At 35.9% G+C, this 17,692-nt stretch overlaps 2 protein-coding genes and 1 long non-coding RNA gene across 3 annotated transcripts; 2 read left to right on the top strand and 1 right to left on the bottom strand.

Annotated features, from left to right (window-relative positions):
- Positions 1–49: 49 nt before the first annotated feature.
- On the bottom strand, positions 50–11,962 carry LOC126369411 (proliferation-associated protein 2G4). The gene is made up of 8 exons (XM_050013816.1): positions 11,806–11,962; positions 11,384–11,618; positions 10,839–10,992; positions 9,687–9,908; positions 8,952–9,044; positions 8,360–8,473; positions 7,688–7,834; positions 50–1,273 (listed from the first exon to the last, which is right to left on the bottom strand). Exons 1-8 carry the CDS (start codon positions 11,888–11,890, stop codon positions 1,184–1,186), a joined length of 1,140 nt encoding a protein of 379 aa, XP_049869773.1. The 5' UTR covers positions 11,891–11,962; the 3' UTR covers positions 50–1,183.
- A 465-nt stretch (positions 11,963–12,427) lies between these two features.
- LOC126369408 (UPF0415 protein C7orf25 homolog) lies at positions 12,428–15,119 on the top strand. The gene is made up of 8 exons (XM_050013811.1): positions 12,428–12,799; positions 12,931–13,114; positions 13,283–13,419; positions 13,499–13,662; positions 13,858–14,069; positions 14,153–14,287; positions 14,456–14,598; positions 14,833–15,119. Exons 1-8 carry the CDS (start codon positions 12,650–12,652, stop codon positions 14,914–14,916), a joined length of 1,209 nt encoding a protein of 402 aa, XP_049869768.1. The 5' UTR covers positions 12,428–12,649; the 3' UTR covers positions 14,917–15,119.
- Positions 15,120–15,621: 502 nt separating this feature from the next.
- On the top strand, positions 15,622–17,572 carry LOC126369459 (uncharacterized). Its single transcript, XR_007566707.1, has 3 exons — positions 15,622–15,821; positions 16,454–16,493; positions 16,662–17,572. It is a non-coding gene; the product is annotated as an uncharacterized LOC126369459 (long non-coding RNA).
- Positions 17,573–17,692: the final 120 nt, after the last annotated feature.

The following is a 17,692-nucleotide window of genomic DNA, read 5'->3' as shown; positions in this document are numbered from 1 at the left end:
TTTCTTGTGGTAGAATGAGGTTAAGGTGAAAAAAAATAAAAAACCAACATACAAAAACAGCCCACAATTGTGGCACAGTTTGATTTATTCCTTTCTCAGTGTCACATATTTTACAACTTGTTGACTTATTCCCAGTACTGCCAGCCCATAAACATACTGATATCCCATCAAATTACAATACAATAATGGAGACTTATGCTAATATAAAATGTTTACTACTCTCCACATTCTCATTACATTATATAATTCAAAAATATTAAAGTTATTGTTCCATCAAGACTTTTCCAACAAATTGCTTATAAATCAATATATTTATGAATCTGACTGTACACACACGCACTTGAATCACAAATGGCAAAGTTTTTCAGGAATCCTGATTACTGTAAAATCAGCCTAACAACTATGTTATTTTTCTGATATTAAAATGTATATGAAACTGTCTAAGGACTCCTTAAAACAGGGAACAGGAAACACAGTCAATACAAATACACTAAGTAAGTGAAAAATAGAGAATGGATTTGTGCACGTCACAATGTTTCAATCACAAACAACGTCACTAAGGAATGGTCTTGATGCAGCCTGTTGTTACATTATGCTTTTATTTCATTGCTTAACAGAAGTGGGAGTCACACATTATTATGTACAGTTATTATTATTAACGTCGCTTTAAATGTTTTAGTCAAGAATATAATCATTATAAATTTATTAATTGAACAGAGTAGTAAAGAAAGAAATCATTGCTATTTATAATTGCAGCTGTAATGTAAATAAGAAATCCCACAGACATTTTTTGTACAACATCTAATAGGTAAAAAATATTATGTAATTTTTCAAGTATTGAGTTGAGCCAAAATATTCAAGGGAAGAATAATGTACTATGCTACAAAGTCAGGTGACTAGCCAGAGACAAGAAATAGGTATTTGTTTGAGAATATTTTATGACATGTGTACTAAATGATACAAAAAGTAATTTCATTGATATATGTTATTATGGTCACATATTTGTATAAAAAGAAACGTCTTGTCTGGCTTGCTTTGAGTGTCACATCTAATTCGTAGTAACATTGAGAAGTACGGGATAATCTCAATTAGACAAGTTGGCTCGGTCAGAGATATGGAGTATGCCAGTGTCCTGGGTTGGGTCCGAGGGTCGGAAGCTGGTGTAGTGCTGCGGAGAGCGTTGCTAGGCCGCAGTCTCCACTTCCATCGGCTCCTCCGCGCCGGTTTTCTTTTTCTTCTTCTTGTTTGCTTTTGCTGAAGAGTTCAGGAGGGACTGCAAATGCAAATAAATAAAATGTAATAATATATTTCTAAGGAGAGAAATTACGTATTCTTTAGGCAACAAATGAGTTCAGCATGTTTTGTTTCAACTGTTTAACATGTCGCAACGTTAGATATCCTCACAAATTACAAATTCGCGTTACGTCGCTAACATTTCCAGTCTCGCGTCAAACGTCTTCGCGTGCAGACGACTTTACTTTCTGTTATAATTTTTGTAGTCTACCCCCGGTGTCTTTGTTTGAAAATTGTTGAACGTTTTGAATTATGGGTGATACTAGTGAGGAGGACCCACCGTATAGTGATGTTAGTGTGGATACTAGTGCTAGAAGTGTGCGCCGAGTTATTTTAGGATCCTCACCTTTGCATGACTCAATTGGTGATATTTTGGAGGTTAGAACGGAGGAGAATCATATGTCTTCAAATTTAAAAAGAACAAGAGAAGAGTCAGGTGTAGTTGAAGATGATGAAGGGTTTGTTATGGTCACAAGAAGTAAGAAGCTTAATTTGAGACGATCTCCATCACAGGATGATAGGAATTTACCACCAACCAATGAACAGTTACCTACCTTTTATGAAGTTGCAGTTTCCTCTACAGACCCTCTTCCTAAACAATTGGCTATAGCTAAACTACTAAAGACAGAGAACATAAGAGATATTATAAAAGTTACCTATAAAAATCCATGTAAAATCCTCATCAGGTTCAAGTCTAGTGATGCCGCAGATAATTTTATGAGTAATGAAAATATTAAAAGAAAAGGTTGGAGCTGTAGAAGAACTAATGATGTTATTTACTCTTATGGTGTGGTAAGAGAAATAGATATTGATATGGAGGAGGAAGAAATAAAAGAGATTTTGGAAAGCGATGTAGAAATAAGTGCTGTCAAACGACTTTTAAAAAGGAGCCAGAATGGTGATTGGGTGAAAAGTGAGACAATTCGCATCGCTTTTCAAGGAGCCACCCTACCAAGATATGTCAAAGCATATGATAGTCGTTTGAGTGTAGAGTCATACATTTTTCCGGTAACACAATGCTCCAAATGTTGGAAGTATGGACATGTTAAAAATTTTTGCCCATCTAAATCACAGATATGTCCAAAATGCAGTGAAACACATGAAAATTGTACGACTGACCAGTATAAGTGTGTGAATTGTAAAGGAGCGCACATGTCATTTCTTAAAAGTTTATGTCCGGCCTTTTTACGTGAGAGACAAATACGCCTACATATGGCTAAACACAACTGCACATATAAGGTGGCTTTAAAAAATATATCTGAAGAGAAGAAAAGGATGGACTTGAATGACAGAACACGTTTTTTGAATGAAGAAGATGAACTACTTAATTTGCTCTGCAATGGTGAAGCACCGTCTTATGCCGACGTAGTTAGTGGGAGATGTACTGAAAATATAGAAGAAAGTATGGAAATTCAGGAAACAGTCCAAACCCATGACGTGCACAAATCAAACTCAACTAAAACAAATAAACAAGTTGTAAACAATAAAAAGAAAACGAGTGGAAAACTAAATAAAAAGACCAGACACTCTGGTGAGCCCTCTATCGCGATATATACAGATGAGGATAAAAGTTCTGACTCTGAAGACATAAACAACTCCCAGGGAAAGACCAGACAAGAAAGAAAAGGTATTTTAGAGAGATTTTTAGAGAAGTTGAAAGAAATTGTTACATTAGAAGTTGAGTTTGAAGCCAAAATCAAGATGTTTATTGAGTATATTTGGAGCGAAGTTAAGACCTTTTTACAGAAGTACATTACGGTTGAGATGTTGATGCAGTTACTTAAAACAAATTATAATGGATAAGTGCACAAATAAAAAGGAGTCTATAAAAATATTTCAGTGGAATGCAAATAGTTTAAAACCTAAAGTACATAACTTGGAACTTCTTTTATCTCAAGAAAAAGTCCACTTAGCTTTTATAAGTGAATCTTGGTTATCAGAAGAAGATTCCATCAGAATAAACCAATACAATACTTTTAGAGTGGATAGAGAAGAAGACTTTCATGGAGGCGTCTGTGCAATAACACATAAATCAATTAAGGTTATACAGACAAATCAAGATATTGGTAATTCCGCAATTGAAATGTTAGTGCTCAGAGTATTCAATGTTAAAGGCCTTAAAAATATAATTTTGATATACTGTCCACCTTCCGCTCGAACAACCCAACAGGACTGGAACAAGGTCTTTGAACTTTTCAGCTCGGAAACTCTGATTGTTGGGGATATGAACGGCCACCACTGTCTTTGGTCAGTCAAAAGTGATAGAAGAGGAGAACAAATATACCAAGCAATGTTTGACAACGATTACATTTGTTTAAATGATGGAAGTCACACTAGAATCCGAATGGTCAGTGGTGTTATGCAACAGACTACACCAGATATCTCCTTTGCATCTGCTGACATCGCAATAAAGTTTTCTTGGGCTTCGAGCAATGAAACGCTAGGTAGCGATCACACAATAATTAAAATGAAGATGGGTTTTGAAAAGGCTGGTGTACATATAAAAAAGCGAAACTTCAAACAAGTTAACTGGGACCAGTATAAAGAAAAATTGGAAAATGTATTCAAAAACAACATCGTTAATGGCAATACTCAGCAATGCTACGACCGGTTCATAGACGCTATCCAGACCGTGGCTGACGTCACTATCCCATGGGTCAAAATAAGCGAAGATCCCGCTTCCAACTTCCGACCAAAACCTTACTGGAACAGCAACTTGTCAAAAGTTATAGCTGAGAGGCGCCTCGCTTTAGCTAAAGTACGACGTAATCCCATCCCCAATAATTATTCATTATACAAGAGAAAACTTGATCAAGCTGACGCATACACCAAAAAGGCACGATTTGAGGGGTGGGCAGAATTTTGTTCAAGCATTGACCACGAAACATCTTCATCAGACATGTGGCGTAAAATGAGGTGGATGAAGGGACAGGGGTCTGGAAATGGTGTAGTCGACCCCTCAAGGGCAGAAGAACTTTTATATTCGCTCACGCCTGATAGCGTCGAAGAACCAATTCCTTCCTTGTCCAGTTCACATCAATCAGGATCAGTTCTGGATAAAAGCATTACTTTAGCGGAATTAGAAAATAGCTTGAAACGTAAAGATACATCTCCAGGGGCAGACAATATCTCCTACTCCATGCTATACCATTTACCAAAAAACGCGAAACAGCTTCTGGTTTATTTGTATAATTTGATATTGGATACCGGTGAAGTGCCAAACCAATGGAGAGACGTATTGATTGTTCCCATACCCAAACCTGGACGGGACCCAAGCTCAGCATCATCTTTGAGACCTATTTCTTTAATGTCATGCCCATGCAAAATATTTCATCTTATATTATTGAAGAGAATGGAATGGTATATGGAGAGTAGGAATATACTCCCCGCTTCCACGGTTGGTTTTAGGCGAGCGAAATCATGCATGGATTGTCTTACAAGTTTGGTATCTAATATTCAGGTGGGTTTTGCCAATAGCAGTCCAACTGTGGCTTGTTTCTTGGACGTCACGAACGCGTATAATAATGTCAGTATTGCTGCTTTAACTAAAATTCTGGGAGATATGGGTATTAGCTACAGAATATGTATTTATATATGGAACTTTTTGTCTAACAGGCAGTGTAAGCTAGTGACAAATAGTAAAATTTTAATTAGAAAATCATGCAGAGGGTTAGCTCAAGGAGATCCAATGTCACCATTGCTCTTCAATATTGTTACCAAAAATTTGAGCCAAAACATGATCAATGTGTGTTTTTCACAATATGACTTTGTTATTTATAAAACAGTGCAAAACAATAATGTAAATTCCACTATTCTAGATTTAAGTAATGCAATAAGTGTTATGATAAAATTATTAGACAGTATAGGCCTGGACTTATCTGAAAAGAAAAGTAATTTGTGTGTGTTCACTAGGTCGAGGAAAAGGGTGACTTTTGATAATATCATTATTAATGGCGTTTCGATTAGAGCACTCGAAAAGGTAAAATATTTGGGACTATGGCTGGATTCCTCGCTTAGATGGAGCGCTCACATAAAAGAGACCTGTGAAAAATGTTACAAACATCTCAATGTTCTGAAAATTTTAGCTGGGAGCTGTTGGGGTGTCCATCCCAAGCACTTACGTCGACTGTATATTTCACTGGTAAGAAGTCGCCTTGACTATGGAAGCTTTTTGTATGGAAACTCGGCAGAAACACATCTGAATAAACTAACTTTAGTCCAAAACAGAGCATTGCGAGTTTGTGGCAGTTTTATCCGTAGCACACCCATCCATGTAATGGAGAGCGAGTTATCTATTCCACCCCTGTTTGTCCGACGGTTTTGGCTTGGATGTCGCTATTGGTTGAGAAATGCTTCTTACTCCAATGGTAACATTATTGATCAAGTTGAAAAGCTATCAGATGTTAGACGGCATTGGAATGAAAAAAATATGCCTATACTCATAAAGGTTAATGATAAACTTAAGGACAAGGAATTGTGTAAGAGCGAGCGGCTGGAGATGTATCTTATGGATGTATGGGTGTCGTATATTGACATAAAATCATGCATAAACCTAGAAATCCGGGGTTTATCTTCAGCCAAACGCAACTACAATAATATGCAATTAAAGTCTATCACTTTGCAAGAGTTAGGTGCTAAATATCACGACCACTACAAACTCTATACAGATGGTTCTAAGGGCAGTAGGGGAGTTGGAGCTGCATTTTACGATCCTCAAATGGATATGTCAGTTTCTCTTAAACTTAATGGCAGTAACATCTCAATCATGCGAGCTGAATTGGTTGCTATCCATGAGGCCCTCGCTTATGCGCAAGAGAGGTCCATAACAAGAGTGGTTGTTTTGACTGACTCCAAAAGTGCCCTACAACATATTGCTCAGTGCGCCTCGGGCTGCCGAGGTGCACAGGTAGCATATGACATCCTTAGGATTGTCCATGACGTCCAGAAAATTGGCTCATCCATTGCATTACAATGGGTACCATCTCATATAGGGTTGAGAGGCAATGAAATGGCAGATCGACTTGCCAATGATGGAGTTTGTAGTGGTCGGGATGTGCTATGTAAACCATACGCCTCTGAACTGTTTCGAGATATCAGAACTATTTGTTACCAAAGATGGCAAGACTACTTTATAGAACGCTCGGCAGACAAAGGCATATGGTATAGATCTATACAAAACCTGCCAAATATCAAACCTTGGTTTGATGGTGCTGGTTTGTCGAGGGGCACTTTAATTTCGGCATTTAGAGTTCGTTCTGGTCACATGCCACTTAATAAATTTTACTTTTTAATGAGGAAGAGGGACTCGCCCAATTGTACACGCTGTGGGACTGTCGAGGATCTTATGCATTTCTTGGTGGAGTGTGACCGTAACAAACAGATTAGAAGGAAATTATTCCACCAAAATCTACATGGAGGAGAGATTGTGTGCCTCTTGGCAGATCCAGTGTCCGTAGCGGCAAGGCTTGTGTATAAATACTGTACTGTGTCTCTTAGGAATAACAATCCCTGAACAGCATGGTGTAGTGCTGTAATGGTATTCTTTTGTAGATTGATGATTTGATCATCATTAAACGCTCTAAACTATGAGGCTGGCATAACCACCAAGAGTGGCTCAAGCCTCGACAAAAATTAGATATAAAAAAAAAAAAAAAAAAAAAATTTGTTGCTTAATGAAATGATGCTTGATTTTAATACATGAAAGTAAAATGTAGTGATGGTTCAAACCGAAATGCGCAATTGGACACAAGTCGGCTCAAAAAGACCACAATTTTATACCCTCCGAGTGCTGCTTGTTACAAAACACATCAAGTGGAAGTGTCTTGAAACATTATAGGGATATAAAAATGTTACAACATGCAACATGCAGTTTTAGTCTTGTAAACCATCTCAATTTCTGTTAAGTGTTTTCAAACTTTGTAATCCAATCGAGACATAGAACAGGAGGGGAAGTCTCCTCTTAGTTTTATCATAATGTACAGACATCAAACAAAGTTGCTACGAAATGACATGCACGGCACACCAATTGCCTTACGCATCTCACTACTATGCTTTGGGGACGTCTGCGCTCAACAACTACCTTTATCTTATAAAATAATGTAATTGCTTAAAATAAGTATCAAAATAAATGCATCAAATAAAATATCCTATATACGTGGACCTATTTTGGCGTGGTTATAACATGAACGTTCAAAAAGCGAGACTAAAGTTTTTGCCCACATCGCATTTCTCGGCACTATCAACATGGGGCTTATATCGAGGGCTTCGATCGAGTGACGCAGAGAATGCTATCTACGTAGATAAACGTCGTACGGGTAATGGTCGAAGCCTTCGATAGCGCTGCCAAAGAGTCATAACAAGTAAACATACTAAAAAAAGGTATAATATTGCTCACATTAAGTTCAGGGTCCTTGATAGAGCGCTCGCTCTTGCAGGTGCTCTTGTCGAAGGGCAGGCCGGTGATGCGGTGCGTGCCGCTGGGCAGCAGCAGCGCCGTGAACTTGAACTGCGCCACCAGCTCGCCGGGACGCTCGTACAGCACCTATGTACAACATAACATACCATAACAATGTTGCAATGTATTTTTATGGTTAAACCATATCTGACAGCGTGTCACGCGTGCATAAGCGTGCTATAGCCTCGTCGATTCTATTGTCTCTGGAAATCTCGACCTAAAGAGAATTGGCAAAATCTTGCCTCATTGACAGATTTTTCAATACGGCTTTGGATTATTGTATTTTTTAATGATAAATGGTTATCGTTATCTGTTTTGTACATGTAGTAACTCCTAACAGCATTTGTACACATAAAAATGAAACAAATAGCTTAAGAAGTTACATTGCTGTGCCCTGTGCTTGTACCAATTTTACTATCAACTAGTGAAACTGGAAAGATTCAGGGACATGATTGATACATGAATAAGTTTCTAAAAGATATCTGGAGTTACGACACAACCCAGACACTCCAACTTCCCAGGTGCGTGCGAGCGAGTCAGACAGTCTGAGACGAGAGGAGACTGGTTTCCCGTGAGAAGGCCGACTTCTCACTGAATGAATGATGGACATACCTGGAAGGGTTCGATCAGCTTGTGGTTGACGCATTCGACGACGCCGAGCCGCGCGCTCGTCTCCTTGTCGAAGTGGCGCAGGTTGAACGGCATGTTGCCGTGCTTGTTGCGGACCTGCGCAGACCATACTTGTTTAAGTTAGAGATTATGACAAAAGATACTATGTTTTATGCTGAGGCTAACCTAGTTAGTATCACCTCATCAGTCTAAGAAATATTAGTAGTAGTATTCAATATTTCGGATAGATGGCGCTGGTATAGACATAATGACGTTATGGATAAAAAAATTCGCATGGACAGGATGAGTACCCAGTGTTGTAAGGTTAACACACTTTTCCTGGCTTGACAAAGAGTGTATGGGTTCAAGTCCCGTTCGAGTCAGATATATTCTCTTATATACCATCTGCCTAGACCTAGAAGTCAAAATATATGAAACCTTACTACTTTGTTGTCTGTTTTGAAGCAATCTTTTCCATTTACCTAAGTAATGTAAATATTACCGGCCTTTTGCGGTTCTTTAGTAACTCAATTTTCATTGGACAAGATGGTCAGGTATTTAGGAAAATTTAAGAGAAATGGAAATATATACAAACCTCACTGTAGAACATTCTCGAAGCCTTCAATTTCAGTTGATACACCTCATCAGTTTTCTTATATATTGTACACCGTGTGTCCATCTCGCGACCCTACAACAACACCTTTTATAAGTAGCTTGTTGAAACCAGCTGAATATAGACATTATAAAATGAATTATTTGTCAGTAACATTTATAACCATAATGCATGGGAGCATTACAGTCAGAATATCACTGTTTGCTGTCCCCTGAGTACTGCCAGATCAGCTATTTGAGACTAAACTGGAAAGAATTCAGGGCCTTCTTACATACTATACAAAATAACGATCTTCTAGAAGATCGCAATTCTATTCTATTGCTAGTCAGATATAATTGAAAATATTGCCAACAATTATTCTTAGATTTGAGTTAATTCCTTACACTATTTTTAATATTCTAGATAACACAAAAAAATCTGTTCACAAGAATAAATTAAAAGTGAAGTTTCATTAATGGACTTTTAAATTATCACAATAGATCTTATAAGGTTGAAGTGGCCATTCCAGTTGTGTCTCTTCTTTATATAATATGATAAGTTTTATTAAGTTTATAATAAGTTTAATTAAACAATTTATCTCAAACAGAAATATTTATAGAAAAGATTGGATTAGGTCTTTGCCTTTCAGATTTAAGAACAATAGAAAAATGCTAATATGTGACTACTAAATGAAACATTTGAATAAAGGCTTATATTATAAACAATTTATCTACTAACCACACCCTCTCCAGTAGAAACCAAGACATCCATGCCATACACCTCGTAGGTCTCAAATGTGGCTTTCTCATGTTCCTTGCGCTGCGCCTCAGAGGGGTTCTGGATGATGCTCTTCTCCCCGTCGATGCGGAACTGCTTCAGCTGGTGCGACAGCATGCCCTCCACTGGCTTGCAGCCATACTCTGCACTGATCTTCTGGATCACCTCTGTGACTTGGTAGTTCTGGAAAGAAAAATGTGTTTGTGAAAATTTCAGTGTCTGCCAAAGAATTATGTAATGCATGTTCTTGGTATTACATAAAATCAAAAATTGTTTAACAGAAGTGTTAGGCAAGAGGACAACTTGAAACTTAAGGGCAGGGTTTTACTGAAATTGATGTACATCAGATTTTCTTGTAAGTGTCTGTCTTGTAAGCATTTCTTGTGAATGTGAAATAATCTAATGTGAAATTAAATAAATAAATCTAAAGAATATATAATTGTACCTATATGTGTGTGTGTGTGCAATAATGTGTTTTAACATTATTATTATAACATAAATTTAGCTATGATTTGACTATCTATTATAACTGTTTACTTTGTACATATCCATGATAATAATGTACAAAACAAGATAACTTTTTTATAAATAACAATGTTACTCAAAGAGTTATTATTAACAATAATAACTGATTACCATTATCTTTTTGTATTTGTAGTAACTCTAGTCTACATATGTCTAAAAATATGATAAATGGCTAAAGAGAGTTACATTTGTTTACCCTGTGCTTGTACCAACTTAACAATTGAGAGCTGAAGTTGGAAAGATTCAGGGATTTACATGTTAGTATTTAGATTTGATGAAAAAAATTATTGAATTAAGAAAGAAAGGCCAGAGAGTTCTCATATCTAATACATTAGATAGGTCCCTTACTTATCTACGAAATAGAGATTGAAAAATCTTTCTTCAACTTTCAACAACATTCGAGTGCAGTTAATTAGAAAACCAGTACAAACTTTCACCTTTTAATATGTAAAGTCTTATTTTTCTATTGTGTGGGTTATGATGTGGAATACTAACTTTATCAACCTTAGTGTCAAGAGATATTATTGAGCCACCAAAGGCTCATGGCTCATGTAATAACTATGGTAATGTAAAGTGTGTATGTCTTACCTCATTGCCAGGTCGCAGCAACCTCAGGGCAGCTTCACTGGCCAGGTGAGCGGCCAGCAAGACATCGGCAGCTCTGCCGGACACCTCGCCCCCACCAACAGCCACTGTGTGTGCAGCCACAGCAATGAATCCATCAATGTGTGCTCCTAGGTCGCTGAAAATTTTAACCAGGATTCAAAACACACCGCCCAAAAGGGTAGGCAGGGGAATATGTTCTATGGTTTTCATTTGCCAACCACAGATTGTAACTGCAAAATAACTCGTCTTTTGTCTTATCAACAATTTCCATAATGATAGTCTACAGGAGTAAATAGTTTAAGTGTTATAATAATATCATTACAGTAACAAAGAAATTCCACTTTGTTACACATCATGAACTGCAAATAACATGTGAAATACATGAATGAGAATTTGCAGTTTTGTCATACACACAATGCTTCTTGACATTGAAATGCAAATAGTAGCTAGGCAGCTACGAACTTATGCACTAACCTGATTATACATTAGGGTAGGTATCTACATAACCTATGTTGGGAATAACTCACATTTTAGCCAGATCACCCGCCTTCAGGATATAATCGCTTTCACTAGGGATTGGCGAGAAGTGACATATACAGTTGTTCACGGACACACATGTCGAAAAGGCAATGCCTTTTTTGGAGTCCTTTTCTTTTTTAAAAACCTTCGATGTCTCCTCTAAGATCATTCTGTCGCCGAACTCGCAAATCTCCCGTGCGGACGCGTCTGGCACGCATTTTGCAATTATTTGCTCTAGGACACCTGAAATGAAAAATCGTTTATAAATGAACCAGGAAGACAAAATAACTTGGCAAGTTAGCGGCACATTGCCCGCATGGCCAACAACGATGACACGCGTCCAGCGGACCTACGTGCACTACAAATTTAAGGCAAATCAAACAATTCCTGAGCAGTTCTCACATTGTACTTGAACTCCACAATAACTTACGGTTAACAATCTGTCCTGCAAGCTTATACTTGGTTACAACCAAGTCTTCTGCGATCGTTTTTTCGACTTCCTTGTCGTCAGCCATTTCTCAAAACTGTGGTTAGGTATTGATACTATTTTCTGATTGGTTGGTTTACGTATAGTCACGTGACAGTGACGTCACGATCTCAGTCACGATATTAAAAATGGCGGGTAAATAAATAATTTTCATGAAATTCCATTAACTATTTATAATTCCGTAAAAGTCCTTGAGTGTTTACAAATAATTAAATATAGAAAAGAAAGCTAAGATAAAATAAATTGTGGTTTCTGTGATTTAACTACCATTTATTCACAAAAAAAACAAACAGTGTATTATAACATACTTCAAACGTGAATGATGTGATTGGTTGAAATAACACATATTCTTTACGATCTTTGAGATCCACCAATGAAAAGTTGTTGTAAAATGTGTCATCCAACCATTCATTCAATTTCCAAACCATTCAATTCTATAATCGATTTGACGCAAATATTTTTTAGACGAGGGTGGACGAAGCTTTGGTACGAAGTATTTCTTTTATTATTTATTTGCTACTGGCAAGCAGGTATGCGTTTTTTTACGGAACAGCCATAACGCTAAGTGATGCGAACGACAAGATATTTTGATAAAGATTAAATTCGTATTTCTATCGCTGTTTTTCTATCACTTCTAAAGCTTATTTCTGCAAATAAAATTCTGCACAGCTGTAAAATGTCAACAATTTTGGCGTGCCGTGTGTGGTTTTGTGTTTCCCTAATCAGAAAGTTATTAGTTTTAAAATTACAATAACGCATTATACCTGTGTTGTTCACAATAATAGAAATGGCTAATTCAGAAGAACTACTAGCCATGTTAGATGATAAAATAAATTTTGGTCAGGAACTTATGGTTAAATTGCAATCGATACAGGATATCGACGGAGTAATGAAATTGCAAAGAAAAATTCGTCAGGAAGTAGAGTTTCTTAAAAAGGTAATTACTTAATTCAGTTTCTTGATTTAATACTTGAAACTACTTGAAAAATTAAGAAAACAATGTCTTTTCACACTGATGATATTTGATAGGGACCTTACATATTTCATAACAATACTTTTCTATTGCAGTTACAAAAATCCAAGAAGGTCAAAATTGAACAACTTGCTTGTTCAAATCTTCGGCATTTAGGAGCAATGGTTGAATGTGCATTGAGACCGGGAGTGGTAGCAGTTTGCAAGATATTCCACATTAATGATGAAAGCAAGCTTGTCATTGATATTATTTGTGATGAAGGCAAAACATGGTGTAAAGGTAATTATTGTAACTATTAAAAGGTACATGTTCTACAAAACATCTTAGAACCTTTGCACAATTTTGTGCAAAATTGCATAATATAATTTTGCTTAGATTTGGGTACCTACTCACTTATTCCATTAAATCTGGCGTACCTTCTTTATTTATACAATTTTTTTGTTCCAGTAATAGCACGAAATCCAAAGTCTCTCTCTGCATTAAGTTCTGGAAATGCCTCTTATGGTGCTCGATCTATTCTTGATCAAGCAGAAGATTACATAGAATGTGCAAAACTGTACCCCTGCATGTATCAACTGCCAAAGGTATGCAATGATAAAAACTTAAAATAATATAATTACTTTTATAAAAACTGCAGTTACTTGTTTATTCTTATTGTTACAGGTAGTGTTTGAATTTGTTAGTGGAATTGAAGAAAGTTTAGCAAACAGATTGAAAGCGGTAGGAGTTATAGTAAAAGGAGAAATCTTGGCAGATTCGAATCCAATAGAGGAATATGATGACTCATTGGATTCTGAGTCAACTGACAATGAATCAATACATGAAAGGTAATTTTGTTTGAAGAAAAACATTGAACATTTAGTAGATCACAATTTTTGTTTACAGTTATGCAATTTGAAGAGATCTCTTATAGATTGTCTACCTTTTGTTTTGTCTATTGTTATGTATATGTTACTGTGTCTGTGTGTGTGTGTGTGTACAAAGAATAGACAATAGTTATTGCTTCTAATTTCAAATTTCAGACAGCCAACCACTCTGCAAGAAGTTTCAGAGTGCATATCATCACATCCAGAAATCACAACACTTAACTTAGATGTGACAGCAATGATGGCATATGTGAGTAACATGACGAATGGACATTGCAACTATGTGTTTAAGCAAGAAGTGCTGACGCAGCAGTCTGAATGGGATGCAGAAAGACCAGTGAAACCTATTTTGGATAAATTATTTGAAGGTAACACTAGATAAAAATGTTTTTTGATGGTAAACAATTTTACCTTACTTGTAGAACTATTTCTAGTGTAATTTTGATTTCAGGAAAGACATTAATCTGTTGCAATACTGCTTGGGATGATTTCCAAAAAATTGTTAACACACTTGGAGGACCTATGGAAAAGATAAGGACAGCAGAGTTAAAACAAAGGCTTACAGTATTTCCGGATGATTATGGAGGTAATAATTGCAATCACGAACATTCCATCATCTCCCTAGCATTAGCATTATCACCTAGCATTACCATGGCAATCAGGAACTTTCTATTCTATAATTATTCATGTATAAATATATTATGTTATTGTGACTGTATTAGGTGATTAAATGTATTTATTTCTTTTTTTCCAGGGACTGATGACTATCCAAGACATAATTTAAAAGTGAGAGGACATGTTCGATTGCGGTCTAAAATAATATTTAATTTTGGTCACAGGGTGAAGGCATTAACAGTATCTGCAAATGAAGGTTTTGTTCGAGCAGCAAAACAACAGGTTAGTAGATATGTAACTTGGTAGGTAGCTAACTTCTTCTTCTTATCGTGAGGGTAGTGAGGGATTACCAATCTCATCAACCCTGGTGTCAAGATTATGATTGAGCTGCCAAAGGCCCCTGACATGGCTCATGGTAGGTAACTTGATCACAAAGTACGATATATGTGTCTGTCAATGTCCCAAATAATACAAATTGACTTTAAACTGAATAATACGTAATTACTTTTATTTCAGGGTGTAACATATGCAGCATTTATTCACGAATCAAGGGCGCTTACGGAAGGAAAAGAAGCTTCCGCCAAGAAAATAATCTTATGACCATTTGGCTTATTTTAAGTTAGTGCATTTTGTAACAAGTTAATACGGAAGTCTGCTTGGAGATATGTATCGCTTTTTTGAATGGGTGGCCTTCCATCTTATACAATATAATGTGAGATCAACATTTTACTGCTGTGGTGATATTTTTGTTATTATTCCAAACATTAATATTTTTCAATAAAACCATTTATATAACTTGTTAATTTGTTTGTTAACTTTTAGGTAGTCCATTTTTTCCTGCACCTATAAATGAATCATATTGTTATCAAAAACCATTCTTTTCTTCTCTTAGCAAAGATCATAAATAAATGCCTTGCTCGAAGAACTGCAACAGAGCAATATTATCAAAAATATAGTTGTACCTTTTGGTAGAGTTAGCTGACAACCCAAAACAATATGTCACTGTCAAACTGACATTACGGTCAGCTGTTGTGTGTTGGGTACTCAGAACAATAACTAAAGCATAGAAGGAAGGCTAAAATAAGAATTCAGAAACTATAAACCGGCTCTCTTCTAGCTTACGACACAAACTATGAGTGAGAAAAGGACAAATGATTCGCTCTTTGCTTCATTTTTTCCGAGGTTGTCACAACATGAAATGTCATTTGGACCTATTGGACTCATTTTAACTCGGCCAAATACATAGTAACATACATAAGAAGATTTTACTTATATTTACCGAACTATTTGACACGGTCGCGTCAACTGTGTTTACGAGTGTCTTGTGTTCAGATTGTTTTAAGTGATAATTTAACAATATTTTTCCAAATAAATGGAAAGAAACTTTTATTTATATCAAATAATTGAGTGTCTCGACTGTGTGACATTATGTCTTGTGTGGTATGGGGCTGCAGCTCACATTCAGGAAGAAAAGAAAATAGCCAACAACTTCTGTCGTTTCATCGGTAAGTTTTTTGTAATTTTCTAGTGAAATGTGAACTGCTGAACAATTTTAGGAAAGTAATATGTTTTGCTGAATAGATTTGTAGCATAAAATATTTGAGATATCCATTATATTATACGTTTCATCGATGAATACGGAATTGATTTGAGGTTATGTTGATTGTCCATAGTGATGTACTAAAATTATCGATACTTTTAATTTTTAGATTTCCTGTAGACGATAACAAAGAGAAAGAATGGATAATTCGCATTAATAGACGAAATTGGATTCCAAATAAGTACAGCCGTATTTGCTCGAAACATTTTACTGCGGATTCATTTATGTGTGTTCCTAATTCAAAGTGGAGGCGTCTTCGAGACGATGCTATTCCTACATTGAACATTATAGATCAGACAGATGAAATGGTGTTTAAATTTAAATTTCAGCCTAGCCTGCATCATCTCACTGCTGGATAGATAGATAAGATATTTGTATCATGTTATCACAACACGTTTATACTATCTATCATTCAACTACATATTATTATGTACTTAATAAACTTAGTATATACTAAGTCTGTAGTTGTTTTATGTCTAAACAATTATGAGTTGTACACGTTTTATATAAGTAAATTATTATTATCTTTGATTTCAGATATTAAATCCAAAAGTGTCGACTGGATTTACATGAAAAGGTATATCAAATAATTTTCTTTTTTTATATTTTTAACATGATATACATATATAGAGTGTATAATTCAACCAGCTGCACAATGCACTTAAATCAGATATATTTTACTTTTATTTTTATAGATTATTTTGTACATATACTATTTTAACATTATTATTAAACTTTATTTCAGTCAGTTCAAGAAGACGAGATGAAAAATTTAAAAGAAAAGCTGAACAAGTCCCGCCTCAAGATCAAACGACTTAATGAAAAAAAAAACAATGTGACAGGGTGTCACAAAGACAGTTTCTAAGCAAATTGACACTGTTTAGAAATTAATAAATTTGTATTTATTGTAAATATAATGTACATAATTAATAACGTGTGAAATAAATACTTGCTAATGAAAATGAACAGATTTACGATCTAATTTATATTTCATTTTACCTCCTGTTCTTATTTACTCCTACTCCAACACTCCAGGTTGATACGAACTGCGCCCAATAAAGAATGTAATGAATGTTATAGATTTGTGTAAGCGACTTAGATAAATCTTGACTAAACCTTCCTTTACAAATACAAATATACTTTATTGCACACAACATACAATACTTACAAGTTTTACACGAAAGATACAGTACACCACCTACCTACCTTTTACTTTCCCTTTCTGTTCTCTTATGAATACTTGTATGCCGTATTTTTTTAAGTATAATGCTATATCTAGTAGGTACGAGTATGGTAATCCTATTATTGAAACAGCTTGTAGCCCTAGTAAAGACCGCCATTTTATGTTTACAGAGTGGCACGTTTTTTCTGTAGGTATTTCCAGTCCATACTCTTTTCTATGTCTATGGCGTGACCCCATCGGGCCTCTTACCGTCTGTGCGGCTTAGACCCGGCGGCGGCGGTTCCAATTTGCACGGCACGTCGATCGACACCAGTGCACGGCGGATGACATCATAAATAAATTCGAATATTACAAAATACTTACCGATGAAACGATAACAGTTGGCTATTTTCTTTCCTTCCTGAATGTGAGCTGCAGCTCCAAACTAATATAAACCAGACAATATAATCCAAAAATGGTTAGATACTTACCTATCAGAGACAGAGTCTCCTTTCATCAAGAAGATAATTGCATCCTACAAAAAGAAATCTTGTAAAAAAAATTTATCGACATTAATTGTAAGTAAATTTAATTTTATCGACATATTACTAAAG

Source organism: Pectinophora gossypiella, chromosome 9 (assembly GCF_024362695.1).
Source record: "Pectinophora gossypiella chromosome 9, ilPecGoss1.1, whole genome shotgun sequence".
NCBI lineage: Eukaryota > Metazoa > Arthropoda > Insecta > Lepidoptera > Gelechiidae > Pectinophora > Pectinophora gossypiella.
The sequence above is the reverse complement of the archived record's forward strand: the minus strand, read 5'-3'. Positions and strand labels throughout refer to the sequence as shown.

Coding starts and splice junctions, on each gene's coding strand:
- LOC126369411 (XM_050013816.1), bottom strand. CDS start 11,890: ATGGCTGACGACAAGGAAGTCGAAAAAACGATCGCAGAAGACTTGGTT. Junction 7,835..8,359: donor AGCTGATCGAACCCTTCCAG/GTATGTCCATCA, acceptor TGTTGTACATAG/GTGCTGTACGAGCGTCCCGG. Junction 1,274..7,687: donor TCAAGGACCCTGAACTTAAT/GTGAGCAATATT, acceptor TTGCATTTGCAG/TCCCTCCTGAACTCTTCAGC.
- LOC126369408 (XM_050013811.1), top strand. CDS start 12,650: ATGGCTAATTCAGAAGAACTACTAGCCATGTTAGATGATAAAATAAAT. Junction 13,420..13,498: donor GCATGTATCAACTGCCAAAG/GTATGCAATGAT, acceptor TTATTGTTACAG/GTAGTGTTTGAATTTGTTAG. Junction 14,599..14,832: donor TTCGAGCAGCAAAACAACAG/GTTAGTAGATAT, acceptor CTTTTATTTCAG/GGTGTAACATATGCAGCATT.